The sequence below is a fragment of the Ptychodera flava genome, chromosome 10 (assembly GCF_041260155.1).
Source record: "Ptychodera flava strain L36383 chromosome 10, AS_Pfla_20210202, whole genome shotgun sequence".
Taxonomy (NCBI): Eukaryota; Metazoa; Hemichordata; class Enteropneusta; family Ptychoderidae; genus Ptychodera; species Ptychodera flava.
The window spans coordinates 10544395-10564257 of record NC_091937.1 but is presented as its reverse complement, the minus strand read 5'-3'; the positions used below and the strand labels follow the sequence as shown (position 1 = coordinate 10564257).

The 19863-nt window shown below is 35.6% G+C and overlaps 1 protein-coding gene across 1 annotated transcript; it reads left to right on the top strand.

Moving 5' to 3' along the window:
* The first annotated feature begins 5495 nt into the window (after window positions 1-5495).
* On the top strand, window positions 5496-17154 carry LOC139141417 (uncharacterized). Its single transcript, XM_070711043.1, has 5 exons — window positions 5496-5747; window positions 7386-8242; window positions 11818-11983; window positions 14219-14366; window positions 16044-17154. Exons 1-5 carry the CDS (start codon window positions 5586-5588, stop codon window positions 16181-16183), a joined length of 1473 nt encoding a protein of 490 aa, XP_070567144.1. The 5' UTR covers window positions 5496-5585; the 3' UTR covers window positions 16184-17154.
* The last annotated feature ends 2709 nt before the right edge of the window (window positions 17155-19863 follow it).

The following is a 19863-nucleotide window of genomic DNA, read 5'->3' as shown; positions in this document are numbered from 1 at the left end:
AAAAAATCATAGACGATTGTTGTATACTTCGATTCGGTGACCATGCACCCCATCCAGCCCTATAGACATTATTTATCTCGCAGTTTGTAAGTCGCAGATCGACTGTGGGCCTGCCTGCGAGATGTGACTGTGACTATGACGTACCTGCCACTCAATATAAAGGAAAATGAGGGCAACTCCACACATCGGCTCAACCAAGTTTGTTTAATATTACGATATGGTGAATAAAAGGATCATTGCATTTATTTTGTGCGGAATACATCCCTAGTTTCCATAGTCATGTGATCTGGGTCCCCGGTAAACCGGTTTGTTGATTGAGTGATTCGTCTTAACGGTGTTTCGGAACCAAAAATGGGGTTCCTTCATCAGTCGCTCTCTTGTTTTGTATCCCCTCCGCTTGGTTGTGTGATGAAGTCCGCATCTTCGTCCTCGAAGAGGAGAAGCCAGATTCGTTATAACCATAGCATCTCTGTTTGTGATGTACAATCGCTACTATCAAATTAACATGTTGGAAAACAAAACAATTCGAGCGACTGATGAAGGAACCGCACTCTGGTTCCGAAACACCGTTAAGACGAATCACTCTAACACATAACCGGTTCTTTTCCCGGGACCCAGATCACATGACCAGGGTCAAAGCACTATCGATTCACCGGTGTCTCGCTATATTTCTCCATATCATTAAACCACATTGATCGATTCAATATACCGCATCACTATCAAAGGTAGAAAACGATGTGTAAAGTTGCTCTCATTTTCTTATATACACATGTCGCAGTTGTGAAGTCGCAGGTCGCTGTTGTGAAGTCGCAGGTTACACCTAGGTCTAAATGCCGAAGTCGCAGGTCGCAGGTTTCAAACTCGCAGGACGCAGGTCGCAGTTTTGAAGTCGCAGGTCGCATGTCGCTTGTCGTGACCGGATTTCCATACTATACATCAGCCCATACCTGCCATATTTTCGTTAGCAGCGCAGCGCGCAGCTCAGTCAGCGATCGAAATGGGCCAGGGAAGCAGACTTGTTACTCGCAAAGTATATATTGAACCTGCGCATGCGTAGTTAGTTACCATCTGGCGCCACTAGTATTTAGCTCCGAAATGTCACGGATTGTCGACATCAGTAAAATTATTATACCAATTTGTCATTTATAAAATGATTTGCATACAGAGCAGACACATGCAATACTGGCTGCAAATGCACACCAGAAGATTGACGAGGATGTTTACGAAGACTCGATGCAACATCTGTTTCAATGAGGGAACGTTTCAGATTGTCGCATAAGTTCAAAAAGCGAAATTCATTCGTTTACGGGAGAGGGGGTTTGACCTCCATTCTATCAGTGAACTTCACTTTTGCACTTTTGTATGCTTATCATAAGTTCTTTGTATATAAAAATAAAAAAACCTGCACATCCGTGCCAACACATTTTTACATGAACTGTTTCTTTAATCAATCGTGTCCGAGTCCCAAATACAATGTACAGACAGTAATATTGTATCCTAAACCTTTCATTCATCAAATGATAAAGATTAAAAAACATCATTTTTTAAATGTGCTATAAGCGTCTGCTACTCTAACCACACCTGGTCATTTCACTCTCACTGTGTTAACGAAGAAGCACTAGATACTGTAGTCTTTCTGGGACGCACAATTCTCAGTATATTGTTGTCACTGGCACACATCAACATTTCGCACTTTTGAAGTTTCGTTTAGGAGAGGGGGAGGGAGTTTTGATTTAAACGAATATGAATTTCGTTTCTTGAACTTATGCGACAATCTGAGACGGTTCCTAACATTATTGAAAATAAAAAGCTATCACAGAGACTTTTAAATATTATCTGTATTGTGCCCTAAAGCAAGGTACTTTACTCCTCATTGCTCCATTGGGTAGTGCGTTATGGGTACTCCATCCTGTAAAGGGGCCCGCCTGTTGGATGAGTTATGGATGAGTGTAAAATATTTAATAAAAATAAATATTATTAAAGGTGGAAGAATCCGACGGGTAAAAAGCAAACTGCATCAAGACGAAGGGCCGGTCCGACTGACACAGATGACGACAGGAAGAACTGAATACTACGAAATGACACCAAAACTTGTTTGAACAGCGGGGTAGAGAGCTCGATGCAGGATGGCAGAGCAATATTTCAATAAAAATGAGAACATATCAAGTATATTTGGTTCCTAGTACTCGAGTTTTATGCATTCACGAGATCTTCACATAGGTAGATTCTATTGTCTGAGAGTTGCTTCACGTGCTGAAATGTAACGTATCAGTTTGGGTAAAACCATTTAAGTCATAGGTACGTTCGACTGAAATTTTTAAAATCAAAATTTATTTTCGAGTCGGCAATTTGAGACTAACTCAAAACGCCCGTTTAAGAGGTAATGCTTATCTGCATTGATCACGAATAGCTCCTCTTTGAGACAAAGATTGCATTTCTTAGACACATTTGAGTAACTGCTTGCTTTTGATGGGATTGACCATGATGTCCGCAATGGCTTGATTCCCCATTGCCAGATTTAGATACACACTTTGATAAATCTATGCTGTTAGCATATGCCTTGCTTTGGTACGATCGCAATGATACGCATAGCGTGCTTTAAATGTGTTAGCAGTTGGGCCGATATAATGTTTTGAACCATTCTTATATACACACACACACACACACACACACACACACACACACACACATATATATATATATATATATATTTATTTATATATATATATATAGATAGATAGATAGATAGATAGATAGATAGATAGATAGATAGATAGATAGATAGATAGATAGATAGATAGATAGATAGATAGATAGATAGATAGATAGATACAAGATATAGATATAGTTTAATAAATCTATGTCAAGATATCTTCTACTTTTTTTGAAAAATTCAATAAAACACCTAAAGACATCAAACATAACATCACACTCCGAATAACTTATAGTGGTACCTGATAAGTACTGATTTGGAAGCCATGGCAGTTAACTTTATTATTTTCAAATCCCCGAAACAGTCGCCTTTGTAGATGACTGATGAACACCTATGGAGCTTTTGATTACGATCATTCTTAGTTACATGATAATTGTTATAAACTAATCCTGCTGATGTCATATCCTCATCATTTATCTGACACCAGCTTGGGGAACTCATTATGATCCACTCTTTGCATTTACGTGACGTTACTAGTCTATAAGCCCTCCCTTGAAGTGGAATGGCCAAACGGCGCAATAATATGAACAATATGGTTGCCATCACTCCTTACCAGCCAACATTTTATCAGTACAGTGATGAGTAAGCGAGGTCGATTTCAGTTGATTTCGGAACGTCAATAAGGGACTGGTCAGTTTCTTCGGCATGGGGGGGGGGGCGGTGGATTATATTTTGCAGACCTCAAAAAGTGGCTGACCCCCATTCCAAATTTTGAAAACAGGTAACCCCCTTTTCCAAATTTCGAAAACAGGGTAACCCCCCTGCACACGACAACTGTAAAACAAAAGGTGGACATAAATCATAATATATATATATATATATATATATATATATATATATAATATATATATATATAATATATATATATATATATATATATATATATATACATATATACATATATACATATATAATATATATATTATATTTTACGTACATTTATATTTTAACAGTCATTCTGTGTTTTAATGAAATTGTTGACATGTCAGTTGTAAGATAGGAATTTCAAAGTGTCAATCTAAATGTTTGAATACAGTACATTTTGAATGAGCTGTGAATATATTTCACGCTTTCTATGCTTAACCAGATGTGCTGAACTGTTGTACAGAAATGGATGTCAATCATTAATATCAAACAGGAAAAAGCAGTAAATCAAAAACTTTGATGGGTGTTAAGATTTTGTAGTCATCCAATTAAATCTCGGAGCCATAGAGAGGCATTTTAGCCAAATCTGATGTGTGCAGTGTCTGAGATGACCTTTTCTTGTAACATTGAAACCATAAAAGCACAGCTAATAATGACAAAAACTGCCTTTTTACTGTTATTTTGGTCATGAAAAAGCATCATTCTACAGAAAACCTGAGACACAAAGGAAAACAGTTGCATCAATGAGAACGAAAGATATCTTGTCATTTTTCTATCTCTAAAATAAGTCACTGTATCAAATATGTATTGTGAAATATTTGTGCATGTTGCTTTCTCATACTGAATTCTCATAGAGAGAACAGAAAAGTATCAGGAATTTGTCATGCTTTTCATATGAAATGCAGATTTCATAATGGTACACTTTCACTTAGCAAACATCAAGATATCTCTGACATATATATCTGATTTATTAAAGTATGTCGCCCGAAGGGCGCGGAGAAATTTGAAACATCCTGACATCTCTGATATATATGTCTTGTATATTAAAGTCATGCACAGGAAGAGCGTGCTGAAAAATGTCTGATATATTAAAGTAATGCCCTCGAAGAGCACACTGAAAAATATTGATCATACAGATATCTCTGATATATGTATGCCTGATATGTTAAAGTTGGTCGTGCTGAAAAATGTGTCTGATTCTTACAGTTACGCGCCCAAATGGCACGCCGAAAAATGCAACTGGATGAAATTTGTGGCAGACACGATGCATTTTAGGCAATGATGAGCCTGTGTCGAAATTCAAAAACACACTGACCCCCCTATTGGGCATTTCGAAATCATGGTGACCCCCCCCCCTATCACCAAAGTCAAAAACAGGGTGAACCCCCCCATGAATCCACCGGCCCCCCCCCGCCGAAGAAACTGACCAGTCCCTAAGAAAATTAGACGAAGTTTGGTCAATAACGCCTCGTATACTCGTCAAAATACGGACACGTCACTCAAATACGATCTGGTATCGACCAAACTTCATGTTATAACGCCTTATTATATATATATATATATATATATATATATATATATATATATATATATATATATATATATATATATAATATATATATATATTATATATAAGATATGTATATATATATATGTATATAATTTATATATTTATATATTATGTGTGTATACAAAATATCGATATATATATAGAGAGAGATATTATATCGCACAATTGTATTACATATACATACATACATACATACATACATACATACATACATACATACATACATACATACATACATACATACATACATATAGGCAGAGAGAGAGAGAGAGAGAGAGAGAGAGAGAGAGAGAGAGAGAGAGAGAGAGAGAGAGAGAGGCTTGTAAATTTCTCTCTTTTGTGTGTTTGATGCATGTTGAGTCGATGTAACATTTGTCGGAAGGTATGTTACACTTTTGTCCAAAATTAATTCCAAATAATCCACATGGTTAGCAACGGCGACCCCACGAGTTCGGTATCCTAGCTTTGCTCATCAAATGGTATCCAACTTCCAGCATTTGCATATATACAGATACCCTCAGACACCGGGCAGTTAATTTCCCTATGATTAAACTGCGTAAATGAGTTTCAAACCATCTGGTACTGATGTAAACAAAGGTACAGAGCGCACATTTACCACGATAGGGCAAATTTAAAGACTGGTCGGAGTCGATCAGGATGGTTAATCTAAAAACGGTTTTCTTCACTCTTATTTGGTCGGCGGCCATATCTGCCTTGTTATATCATTTATTGCTACGACAAGTATTCTCATCTGCAAGATTGAAGGATTTAGTAGACGATGAAGGGCTCTACAGTGATTCTGTGAAGGAGGCTGAGTTGGTAAGTGCGTACACAAATTGTTTTTATTCCAGCTTTGAGTTGTTAGTAAATGCCTTGCGTAGGATGGTTAAAATCGACACAATCAGTGTATTACCATTTGGTGTATATATATATATATATATATATATATATATATATATATATATATTTATATATATATATATATATATATATATATATATATATATATATTTGTGCGTCTGTCTGTCTTTGTCTGTGTGTGTGTGTATATATATATGTTTGTTGAATGTAGAATGCGGCTTTGAAGATAGACATTAAGAATCAAATTTTTAACAACTCTTTTTCAATCTACCGCTTGTTGGGTTCATTAAAGCTCCGATCCTGAAGTAAATTATTTTTTCTTTAAACTGAAATATTCCATTTTTCTAATGGAGTTAAAAATGGATGCCGGCCATGATTTTCTGAAATGTCATGTCTCGGTAAACCTTAGTAATGCGTTTCTCTAGTACTAAAATTTGCAATGTAATCACCGATTTTTAATTTTAAATTTGAAAGAGGATAATTGAAAGTTTCCTTAGGGCAATTTGAGCGATCGTCTTTCAGTTTCGAGGCGCATGCTACCTTATCAACAACTAAACTTGAAGTCTGACTTCTGTCGTCGGGTCTACTTAGAATTTTCTTTGGGTAATGTGTTCACGCATTTACGAAATCACGTGCCTCGGAACAGAAAATTGTAACTTTTGTTCACAACTATCCTGAAGGAAGCTATAAACAATCGTTTTCATACTTGAGAAAAAAAAATCAAGGGTCATTGTGCAAAAAAATCCAGGCTGGCAATTTACCGATATTTGAAATGAAAGATAGCAAGGATGTCCACTTTCTTAGCTGTATGTTGGAAATTTAAAAGGTTTGTTTTCAGGAAATTCCTACCTATTCTGATTTCACAACGAATCCGCACAAGCAGAAGACTACACCGTATTGAAAAAACCTAGAGAGTCCAAACATTTCTGCTAACGTCCTTAACACTGCATGAAAACACAATAATACTTACTGCATTAACATGGATTATTGCCTGTATTTTAGCTGAAGAGTGCATATACAGATGAATAGTCAAGAATCCGTTTTTTGTATTCAGCAAGCCTGTATTCATGTGGATTCATGTGAATTCACGTGTATTACACTATAATACAGGCAACTCATTAATGTGAATTTATCTGAATTATTGGGTCTTCATGCAGTGTAAGTGAAAATGATGTGTGCACCAATTCATTATTGAATATACTAAATTTTAGTCTGATCGTGGAGAGGCCAGTTGGACGGGTCCTGCTAAAAGGATGTTGTTTGTAAAAATTGCAATCCAAATTAAAATATCCAAAATTGTATATACCGTCATTCAGTTAACACAAACAAGGCGGCCGTTTTCAGTTTCAGATGTCGTTTAATGTCTGGTAATTTGTTCTGGTACCTAACTTTGCACGGTGACCCCTAATGTTTAATCTTGATTTGGCAAGATAACGGTTGAAAGTTTCATTAAAGGATAGGGCAAATTTCAAGTCACAGTTATTCATGTGTCTCAATAGTGTTAAAGTTCCATTAAAAATACGCGGATACCGGTACTACGCCGATGTTTGTTCAATACTAGTTTATTGTGCGTGTTTTATGTTTCCGTAATAAAAGCACAATACAGGAAGGAACAATCCAGATTCATTACATCATGATTTTAAAGGAGCGACAACGTTTATGACAGAACAGACCACGATGAATTCAACAAATCCTTCAAAATCTACCGATAATGATAGAGGACCGGCACCACGGATGTCGGTCACGAAACCCGACTCACAAGAACGGAATCAGTCGGATAGCGTCCAATACCTACTTCCGGCGGAAACACGCCAGGCGATGAACAACCGCTTCCTCTTTCCGGTTGTCCATTTCGACGGCGGACCGAATTTTCAGTATCGGCAGCTGAAAACCGCCATTCAGTTTGCTGTCTATCTGAACAGGACATTGGTACTTCCAGAGTTCAGGCATCATCGAACTTCTTACCACATGGGACGGGTTTTCTTCGAGGAAACGTTTAACGTCAGTGTTTTTCAAGAATTCATGCCTGCCATTAGCATACAAACATTCAGGGAGAAGTGTGGTTCACACATCATCGACATTATACAATTTAGACGCTCCTTTGAAAAGGACGGTCCGGATCCACTACCCGAATCATATGACAAACAAACTGGCTACATACACCAACGCTTAAACATCGAATTTCCAGACGCGAAGACAATAACTTTCCCTAAAAACGACGCAGAAGCCTGGAGTAAAATCGAAAAAGCAAAGGACGCAAAATGTGTGGTGATGATTTCTCCGGTAGGGTTTGAAAAGGTGAAACTGCCAAACATGGATACGATATCACGGGGTATATCCGGGCATCTTGTCAGAACATCTATCGTAGGTGGCGCTGTTGACAGTATCCTACCTAGACTCTGCGACGGGAAGCCCGTGCTGAGTTTCCATTGGCGAAACAAGACAGGTGAAGGGTGAGTAATAAATTTACTGAAATAAAAGAAACATGAGCATGTGATGGATGCTTTAAAGGGCCAAGCTCTGTCTCAGTATCACCATGACAGGCCCCTTGACGTAGACAACTGCCTTTAAATCTGAAACTATATCTTTGACCTAAAGTAACCAATTGGACGAAATTAAGTGATGGAATTTTCCATCGACGATTTTAACTTAGAACGTAAGGATAGAGCTCATAAGTCTAGGAGTGGTCTCATTTCCTATATTAGATCTGATTTACCTTACAAAAGACGTTATGATCTTGCGTGTGATCATCTTGAGATAACGTGGTTAGAAATAAAACCACACATGAGTAAACCCTTTCTTATTGCTTCTGTGTATCGACCACCGAACACCACACGCGATGTTGATATAGATATTATGAGTAATTTGGAGAGGGGTTTTCTTGAAGGTACTGAATTGATTGTATGTGGTGACTTTAATGTTGACCTACTGTCAAATTAAGGTGTTAATCACTTTATTCACCAGTCATTATTATTGTTTAATATAGTGCAACTTGTCGAGGGTATCACTCGCCCTTCGTCCAAGTCTTGCTTAGATCATATTTACGTTTCGAATCATGTAAATTTTTATAATACTTCTGTTTGTGAGTCCGGCTTATCGGGTCATTTTCCTGTTTTAACCAGGCGTACAGATCTTTCAAAGCATTCTCTGCTGAGAAGTTCTTGCTTTAGTTTCTACTTGATAAAGTTATTGATGTCAATGATGCTTTTGAAACATGGATTTCGATTTTCAATGAGATTTTTAACTTACATTGTCCTTTCGTCAAAAGACGTGTTAAGCGTTTCAGACAGCCAGAATGATTTTCTAGAGAGATTTCAGATGTTATGAAAATGCGTGATAAGACTCTTTAACGCGCTAAGTCATGTGATTCTCATAATCTTTGGTCTGAGTGTAAGGTTTTAAGGAACAAAGTCGTTCACCTTATTATCCAAGCTAAAAGGAAGTATTATGTGAATACCCTATGTAGTAAGAGTTCTAATCCTGCTGTTATTTGGCGAATTTATGATAGTATCATGAACTCTAATACTTGTAAGAGCCCAATTTTTTCTAAAGATGGATTGTCCTTGAGTAAACCTACTGACATTGCTAACGCTTTCATGAATTATTTTACAAATATTAATAGTCATCTCGACTATTCCTCTGTTTCTGGTAATTTTGTAAAGTTACATGAATTTGTTGATGATTTACTCAGAAATCAACATGTTTTTAGAATCCCTCCTATTTCAAGTAACTTTGTCTTTTCTTCGTTATTGAAGGCGAAATGTACTGGTTTAGATAATGTCCACTGCAAACTCCTGAAAATTGCTGCTCCTGTAATTACTGTTTCTCTTGTACGTTTATTTAATATGAGTTTATCTCAGTCTGTTTTTCCAAACGCCTTTAAATGTGCTAGAGTTGTTTCATTGTACAAAGGATCAGGAAGTGTCAATGACTTTGCGAATTACCGTCCTATTTCTATCTTACCAGCTCTTTCGAAAATACATGAGAAACATGTTCAAATTGCTCTGTATGATTATTTGTCATGTAATAATTTGTTGTTAGATTACCAGTCTGGTTTTAGAAAAAAAAAATTATCGTGCCAAACTGCTTCATTACGCCTTACAGATGATATTTTAGTAATATGGATGACGAATACCTAAATGGCGTACTCTTGCTTGACCTCTCAAAGGCTTCTGATGTAATCGACCACAGCATTCTTTTGAAGAAATTGTCAGTTTATCGTGTATCTGAGAAGCTTTCAGTTGGTTGAAATCTTATCTTTCCAATCGTCATTTAATTGTTAGCTATATGGGCGGTATATCTGAGAGAGCTCTCGTTCAAGCGGGCGTTCCACAAGGCTCTATTTTAGGCCCACTCTTATTTTTTATTAATGATTTATCATTATCCGTAGTTTCTTCTCATTTACATATGTACGCAGACGATCAGACGTTGCTTGCATGTGGGAAATCCATAGATGATTTAAACAATACTATAAATAATGATGCTGTACCTATCAAGAGCTGGATTTCTGCAAACTCTATGCGCCTTAATGTTAAGAAAACTAAGAGTCTTTTGATTACAAATCCTTGTAGGTTAAATCGTTTAAATTGTCGTGATGTATCGTTATCTGTAGACATTCATGGATTTTCTATACCGTGTGTTTCATCTGTAAAGGTTTTAGGTGTAACTCTTGATGAAAGCTTATCTTGGAATGATCGTATAAATTGCATGTGTACGTCGTTGAGCAAAAGAATTGGTCTTTTACGCAGGGTACGTTCTTTTATACCCATTGATCATCGTATCATTTTATACTATGGTTTAATTCAAAGCACATTAGATTATTGTTGCGTAGTACGGGGTAACACGACTGAGAAAAATCTAGAGAAAATTTTTACACTGCAGAAGAGAGCTTTGCGTATACTTTTTGAATTGCCCTATGATTTTCCTTCTGTTGAATTGTTTTCTGTATTCAATGTTATGTCAGTAAGACAAAGAATTTATTATTTCCTTGCAATTGTAACATTTAACTGTGTGACAGGTAATGCTCCGCAATATCTTTCAGATATGTTAATCTTCCGAAGTAGAATTCACCAATATTATACACGTTCTGTAGAAAAAATGGATTTCAATATTGCCAAAGCTATGTATGGGTCAGAGAAGTTTTAAATATCGATCATGGCAGGTCTGGAATTCTTTACCAAGTGCATTAAGACATGCTCCAAATATAACAACGTTTAAGGTGAAAGTGAAACAATTTATTAAAGAAAATGTTCCTCTGTAATTAGTAATTTTTTTGTTGAGATTTTTGCTCTTTCTATTGATATTCTACTGCTTTTTTCTGTATATTTGAGCCCCGACGAAAATTACTCTTTGAGTAACTCGGTCGCTCAGTAAAAGTGTAACTAAAATAGGCTTTAGTATGCCGCCTGCCAGTTTCAGAGAACCTGAGCACATACATAAGCAGGTTTCTAACATTCCAAAAGGCTTATCAAAAGACACTTGTGATAAGAAACTCGTCACAGGAATTTTCAAGATGTACTGTATTTTCAGTTCGGTAAAAGTGGCAGCAAATATATAATTGCCTGGCAATACACTGAGACTTGATGCTGTGCAGTGTTTATGTCATTAACAGTTCTTCTGGCCGGACCAAGAAATACAGTAGGGTTGTATAACACGGGTTTTAAGCAGTTAAGATAGTTTTTTTTTGTAAACGGATTCGTTTGTGACTGACTCAACCTCCTTAATCAGAAAGTATTTATAAGCCATATCGGCAAAACTTGACAACGAGTTTATCAATATAGTAAGACGACCGCGTGCATTTCAACTGTTAATGAGACAATGTTCTATTTGAACTTGCTTATTGAGTAATATTTACATCCTGCATTTTATCATTTCATTTACATTTTCGGCCGAGCTAGTGCATGGAATAATAATAAAGTTAAAATATGTGTACGAATATAATACTGGGTCCATTCACACAACAGCTTATAGTGGACATGAATGTAATAAGTTACTGTATGTTCACTAAAGCGCTATCAACGTCTTCTAGGTGTCGCATCGGTCACCTTAAGACAGAAGCCGATTCCAGGTGTGATTCCCTTCTCCAGACTCAGTGTGGAATCATAAGAAACATCTCTTCACATATGAACATTCTGAGTAAACAGCTGAAGATTGGTTGTGTGTTCATCGCTACTGCGCCAGAAGAACCGCGAGAAGTAAGTTTGCCAGAATGAATTTCTTTTGCGCAGTCTTTTTTTTGTACCTTGCTTGCCAGAAAGACCGCCTGGAACAACAATTCAGGTAAAGCCTTTTATAGTGAGACTGAACCAGTAAGAGCGCCACCAACGGCAAATCTAAACTAATTTTGTCGATGTTGATATATGGATAATACATGCTCACAGTTTATGACATAGAATCCATACATATTGATTTCATTTGTTCTAATACCACCACAAAGGGGCCATTTTGTCATGTTTCAATATGGAGAATCAACAGGTCGGCGTGTGAGAATTTTTCTTTTTCAAAATTGGCACAAGAACGATGCAGGAAAAATATACAGTTAAGTCTTGTAACCTCCACAAATGTAATAATGTCCACCAATGTAATAGCAACCACAATCGTAATAAAATCAACCACAAATGTAATAAAACAGTCAACCATTAATGTAACATCCCGCAACCACAAATGTAATAAAAAATTAACCATAAATGTAATTAAACTCAACCATAAATGTAATAAACTTGAACTTGTGTATGTGATCATTTGTTTATCAATGCCCTGAGTAAATAATAACTTTATTAAGACAAGTGTAATGTTATAACATACTTTCCTGAAACTAGGTTTCCTTTCCGAAACACAGAATATAGTACTTTGAGAACACTATCAGAAAACGGCGAGGTACTGATCAAACCGTTAGATAATGGAAGTGGAACAGCAGTTCTAGACACTGATAATTACATAATAAGGAAGCGTCAAAATAACTCGTCAACCAGTGATACCACACAAAGTTTATGACAGATGACTCAGAACAAATAACAGAGAAATATACAACCTTATAACAGAAATTTACGACACAAAACATGTTGACGAGAACATATATCCATATTTTAATCTAGTCAAAAAACATTACGAACACTACCTTGGACACAGTAGAACAAAATTAGACATCCTAACATCCCAGCAAAGGAACAAACTTCAAGTGGGACAACATAGGAATACCGAAAATCTATCGATTATTCCAGACAATTTATCCACTGAAGATAAATTTGAGGCGACTAGTACTGATTATGAAAGTGCGTCAAATTTAAAAAACGGCGTTAAAGGATCGTAGTGTTATATAGTCCCCTCCACTCTGGAGTAGAGACTGCACTGACACTCAGATTACAGCTGTGTCTCGCCATGGCCAATCAGTTTTGTACACAAAATAGGGAAACGTAAAATACACTTTCAAATATACAAAACACACTAAACGCAAACAATTAAGAAATGAATAATGTGTGGCGTTGCTTTGCTTATTACAGAGATAAACATAGAAGGGCTAATTCCTCAAAATCAACTACAAAATAGATTTATTACATTTATGGGTCACAAGTATTACATTTATGGGTGATTTTCTATTACATTTATGTTTACCATTTATCACAATTGTGGTTGGTGTTTTTATTACATTTATGGGCGATATTACATTTATGGGTGCACTTTTTTACAATTATGGTTGATGTTACATTTATGGAGACTATTACATTTTTGGAGGTTACAAGTCCTCTTTGCGATTCTTATACAATATACTGAAAGGCTGTAGTTTGAATTGTATAATGGAGCCATTGATCAGACATGCATGATTGCATTGGGTTTATAGTTGCTACCCAGACAATACACCCTGACTTTCGCATCAATTTTAGTTTCTAGTGTAACGCGATATGTTCCCCAGTAATGGCCGTTTGTTACGTAATTTGATACACATTGCATGGCTTTAACAAATCAAATTATTTGTGACACTGTGTAACGATTTATCAAGTTCAATGCTTATCATATTTTACAATACTTTTCATTGGGCACAATGCTTGATGTACAACAATATATACACATATACTGATTCTATATTTGTTGATACGTTAAGTATACACGTACGTATACTAATAAAATGCACCACTACAGTGCACACTTAGTGTGCAAAAATCTGCAGTACATATACTCTTGTTCTGCATAGATAAACACTAAGTATATCAGCGTATTGATATATATATTCCGTATACAAAGATATACGAAGCGTATAGCACTAATGTTGTGTTCTATGTATGTCCATATACGTATATATCAAAAATTTTGTTTGTATTTTTATCAAGAATATTAGTTTTTTAAAGACCGATTTGTTCTACACACTCTTTGAGTGACCAATGGAAGCTGTTTTCAATCAATTTGATCTCACTCTTTCACCATCTAACATTTAGCACGTGATACGAGAAGTTTCTGCTGTTACCAAAAATGTGGCAAAAGTCCTAACTATTGATGATGTTATTGAATTGCACAATCCCAAGGTGGACGAGTTCCGTGATGATGACTATTTTATTTCACTATTTGAACAGGAACTTTGCGCAAGTGAGTATATTCCTACAAAGCTGTTGATTGCACACAATGTTTCGTAGGCTTTGTAAATAGATTATTTTCAAATCGATGAGTGTATTCGGCATAAATTACTTCTCGGCGTACCTAATCTCCTTACGGGCAAAATGATATACTTTTATATGATACACTAATTTAATATTTGTCTTGCTTACATTGCAATATTAGTTTTTTCCTTTCTTCGTGGGTCGTATTATACAGCCAGAGTTCATTCATACTGCCAAAGCCGATACCTCGTGATGCTAACTTATTAATGTAATCCCCTAAGGGGCTAGTTGTTGAGCTGATATTGACCATCATTACTAAACTGCTGATTTGTATATATTTTTCAATTATAACGATAAGATTTAGCTATCTGATCGGATAACAGCTTCTGAGAAGCTACACATCAGCGCTTACTAAATGAGTAGTTTTTGGCTCACAGTTGGTATACCAAAGAGGGCTTATCTGATAAGTTAGAGGCATCTGCATGTCTGTCTGTCTGTCTGTCTGTCTGTCTGTCTGTCTGTCTGTCTGTCTGTCTGTCTGTCTGTCTGTCTGTCTGTCTGTCTGTATGTCTGTATGTCTGTCTGTCTGTCTGTCTGTCTGTCTGTCTGTCTGTCTGTCTGTCTGTCTGTATGTATATATGTATGTATGTATGTATGTATGTATGTATGTATGTATGTATGTATGTATGTATGTATGTATGTATGTATGTATGTATGTATGTATGTATGTATGTATGTATGTATGTATGTATGTATGTATGTATGTTGTGTTGTGCTTTGCTATGCGGACTACGGAAGGGTATGATTGCTAATTATCTTGCAAATTAGTGCACTGTGTATAATACGCATTGGTATCGTTAACAAATGAATTCTACTACGACTAAATAATAGCAACATAGTGACTCTGTTAATAGTATTTTGACATGATTTTTTAAGTCGGATGACATATTATATTACGGGTAACGTCAACAAAAAATACCGTTACTGAAGTTTTAACCAAGTTTACAGAATGTTGACACGAATTAACAGTAATTTGACATGATTTTTGAAGTCGGATGACATATTATATTACGGGTAACGTCAACAAAAAATACCGTTACTGAAGTTTTAACCAAGTTTACAGAATGTTGACACGAATTTTTAGTTCATTTATGACAAAAATATATGCCTTTAAACTTGTTTGTGTAAAATTTTCCTGGTGTTAACGTTGCTATTAGATAACACTAGGCAAAATGCTTGGTATACAGCAATATATACCCATATACAGATTCTGTACCTTTGTGAAAAATACGTTAAGTATACGCGTACGTATACTAATAAAATGCACAAGTACAGTGTACACTTAATGTGCAAAGATCTGTATTACGTACACCCTTGTTCTTCATAGATATACACTACGTATATCAACGTATTGAAATGTTCCATACATGAAGATATACGTTACGTATACCATTAATGTTGTGTTCGATATACATCAATCTACGTAAATATACTAACGAATGTCAAACATTTTGACCAGTGTAAGATTTACTGCAGTCAGGGTGACCAGAATCTGTATCGGGCAAACAGTCCCACGTTGACAAATCTTAGGGTCGAAATGAATACTCCGAGGTGAGAGGTCAGCTATAGTCATGCTACATAAAATTACTTTTTTCTATCTTGTCAGAAAGCGCCGCCTTCTTCGGGTTTACCAAATCCAATTGGTCAAAGTTTTTGGTCCAAGAAAGAGAAGCGTTCAACAGAAAGCACACCTATGATGTCGTGAGGGATTTCCCTGATTTGAAATTTGCCAGAGACTTTGTCTGAACTTCGGACAACACTGCGTTGGAAAAGGGGTCTCTGATTTTCTTATTTCTGATTTAGTTTAGTTTATTCATTCATTCATTTCATGTCCATAATTTCAAGAACTGTAATTGCATCACAATCTATGATTGCAAGATACAAAGGCTCTATTCTTATGAGGTATAAAGACCTCACGTTATAAACTCTCACTGTGTATTACAAAAGTATATACGACTGAAAATATCTCAGTGAATAAATAAATAGATACATAAACTTATATATAATTAAATCAATAAGTCAATAAAAATGTTGTCACAAAAAACCCACACAAGTCTTATGAAGAATTTGTGAATAGGAGCTAGAAAATATCTAATGCAAAGCTAATGAGTGTCTATAGCTCCCGATGGGTGGTAACTGAGAATTAATTAAACAAAAAATCTAAATTATACGAGGACGGAGGGTAAAATGTGAGAAAAAGACAGCTAATCGTGGTTTAAAATCCAAGACTTAAAGAGCTTGTTTAAACTGATGTCTATTTTTTATGTTTCTTGCAGAAGCTGGTAAACTATTCCAAAAATTGGCTCCGTGGTAACTAAATAAAAATTGACCGAGACACAGTAACGTTCTATTTGGTACAATTAAGAGGGAACTGGCTACATATCTGGTATAATACTGATTATTGATGTAAGACAAGTAGTCTGAGAAATTGTGTGGGAGTCTGCCATACAAAAGATCATGAATGAGAATTTCTGTCTGGAAAAGAAATTTTACTTAAATGTTCAACATATTTAATTCTCAAAAAAGGGGTGCACTTGGGGTTTGTCGGAGTTGAACGTGATGACTGTAACAATGTTTTTTAACAGCTTATGAACATGAAGTAGTTTGGATTGGTAGGGTTACCTCAAACCTCGATACAGTAAGAAATATGTGGTAGAACAAGGGAGTTGTACAAGAGAATAAATAAAATGTTTTTGGGACAAAGTACCCGAGTTTAGAAAAGAGACCGATTTTAGGGCTGATCTTGTTACAAACTTACTTAATGTGTAATTTCCAGGAAAGGTTATGGTCTATATGAACTCCACTATACTGTGGCTGGCTTGAACGTATCAGATGAAGAACATTGTCAGTGATTGCTTTGATAAACTGCAAAGCGTAGAGGATGTTATCGACCAGATTAAAAAGACACACAGAGTCATTTATCAACTTTCTGTACGAGTAGACAAAAACATGGAAGTTGATAATATGGTAACTACGTCACTTGTTATGCTTTATGCGGCTATGTGAATATCTCGAAAATTAGTTTTGTTGTTAGATACATATTCATCCTTCAGGTAATGGTTACATACTTCTGGATAATGTTAACAATCTTTATATATGACATACATATATGTATGTAATCATACTTTGCCGATATCAGATGTAATAAAGTTTATCGCGTTTCTTTTACAATCTTCCTTTGATGATGAAAAACTACAAACCAAATTATGTAAATATCCGATTGACTATTTGTCATTGTAGACATGGCAATAATGATAGCGAACAGTATTCTATATACGCCACTATGTTCCGTTTGTGCACTGCGAAACTGAAGTATATCTGAGTGTTTCATATTCCGCGAAGCATGTAGTACCAGTAGGCGAGCGGCGAATCCACAAAAAGGGCCTTAGTTTAGGAGTTAATGTACCCACCTTACATACGGCCACATCATACGTCATTTGAAAGCTTATTATCTCTACTTTAAGAAAATTGACGATGTGGAGCTGCCAAGTAGGGCCACAACCTCCTAATTTTCATAATTAACAAGGGTAACCAATTTGCATAAATGCGATATAATATTTGAAATTGATTGATAACTTCTCTAACAATACGTTTAAACTATCGAGTGATATATCAAATGAAGGGCCTTTCCATGCAGAATACAAAATGGATATTCAAAGAGATATTGAAATTGATTTCACTGAAATATTTTCATGTTTATATGGAAAACAATATTTTCCCCTTTTGAATAACAATATTTTAAAATTTTAACACATACAGCCACAACACACAGCCACATCATACATCATTTGAAAGCTTATTATCTCTACTTCAAAAAATTGACGATGTGGAGCTACCAAATCGGGTCATAACCCCTTAATTTGCATAATCAACACGCATACCCAATTTGCATAAATGCGATATAGTATTATAAATTTATAGTTAACTTCTCTAAACATACGTTTAAACTATCGAGTGATATATCAAATGAAAGGTATTTGCATGTAGAATACAAAATGAATATCCAAAGAGATATTGAAATTGATTTCACTGAAATATTTTCATATTTATATGGAAAAAATATTTTCCCCTTTAGAATAACAATATTTAAAAATTTTAACACATACAGCCCTATCATACAGCCACATCATACGTCATTTGAAAGCTTATTATATCTCTTTGAAGAAAATTGCCAATGTTGAGCTATCAAGGAAGGCCGTACCCCTTTTATGTGCATAATTTACACTGGTAAGCACTTTGCAGGAATGAGATATAAAATTAGAAAATTCATTGTTAACTATTCTAAACATACTTTTACACTATCGAGTGATATATGGTATTTGGTAATGGTATTTGCATGTAAAACACAAAATTGATATCAAAAGTGATATTTAAAGTGATTTTACTGAAATATTTTCATATTTCTGTTGAAATAAATATTTCCTCTTTTGAATAATGGTATTTTAAAAAAATTAACTAAAGTATCAATGCAACCACAAGTATTATGATGTGAAAAAAGTGCGTAGAACATGGAGAACAAACAGCTGAAATTAGTTAAAAAAATTAATACTTTTTTGTTGAATGTATGTTTTAAAACATATGAACACCTCTTCTTGTTTACAATATTATCCAATACCGATGTCTAGCTTTTATAGGTTAGAGGCTGATTCTTCGAATATGCCTTTTGTTTGGAGTATAATATAGCCATTCACAGCATAAGGAAACTTTTATTATGTTGTAACCATGAAAACAGGATATAATAACATTTTGATTTTAACATATATTGTAAATGATTTGAACGCCAACATTATTTCGTAAAGATGTGCTGGGAAAATATCACCAAATACTATTAAGTGCAAACATAAAAAAGATTCACATGAACGACACTATTGTAGTTGTTGAAAAGTAGCTCTGTAGCTGAAACAATGTTTCAGAGTAAGCTGCAGTCAAAGTAATGGCATGATTCATGATCCAAATCATTCATGTCATTTCCAGTAAATCTAGTAATTGTAGGAATTCATCATCCTCTTCTTCACCAGCATTGTCATGAGTAAAACGGTTGCCACAGTTATCGCTGCCTTGGCAAGAACAAAGGTCTGTGCAGGGAAGATTAATTTGACAGCAGACACAATTGGTGACATGTAATAAGACAAAGAAGCTCCAAACATCGATAATATCTTAGTTGTTGTATATTATGTTATCTTTGGCCGTTTTATGTATAGTGTTGATCTGCCATGGCGAGACGTAGCCCTAATCTACGTGCCCTGCCCTATGGGGTTGCAAGTCTAATGTGACACTGCGATCCTTTGATGCTACCTTTCGAGAATAGAGTTGTCTTCATCAGTCCTTCATTTTCTTTTGGTGAAACATGTGCACTGATTGAATGATTGTAGGTGTTACCAATCGAGTTGTTCCACTGAAGTTCAGTTTGTTCAAGTACGGAAGCT

Coding starts and splice junctions, on each gene's coding strand:
- LOC139141417 (XM_070711043.1), top strand. CDS start 5,586: ATGGTTAATCTAAAAACGGTTTTCTTCACTCTTATTTGGTCGGCGGCC. Junction 5,748..7,385: donor CTGTGAAGGAGGCTGAGTTG/GTAAGTGCGTAC, acceptor CCGTAATAAAAG/CACAATACAGGAAGGAACAA. Junction 14,367..16,043: donor TGAACAGGAACTTTGCGCAA/GTGAGTATATTC, acceptor CTATCTTGTCAG/AAAGCGCCGCCTTCTTCGGG.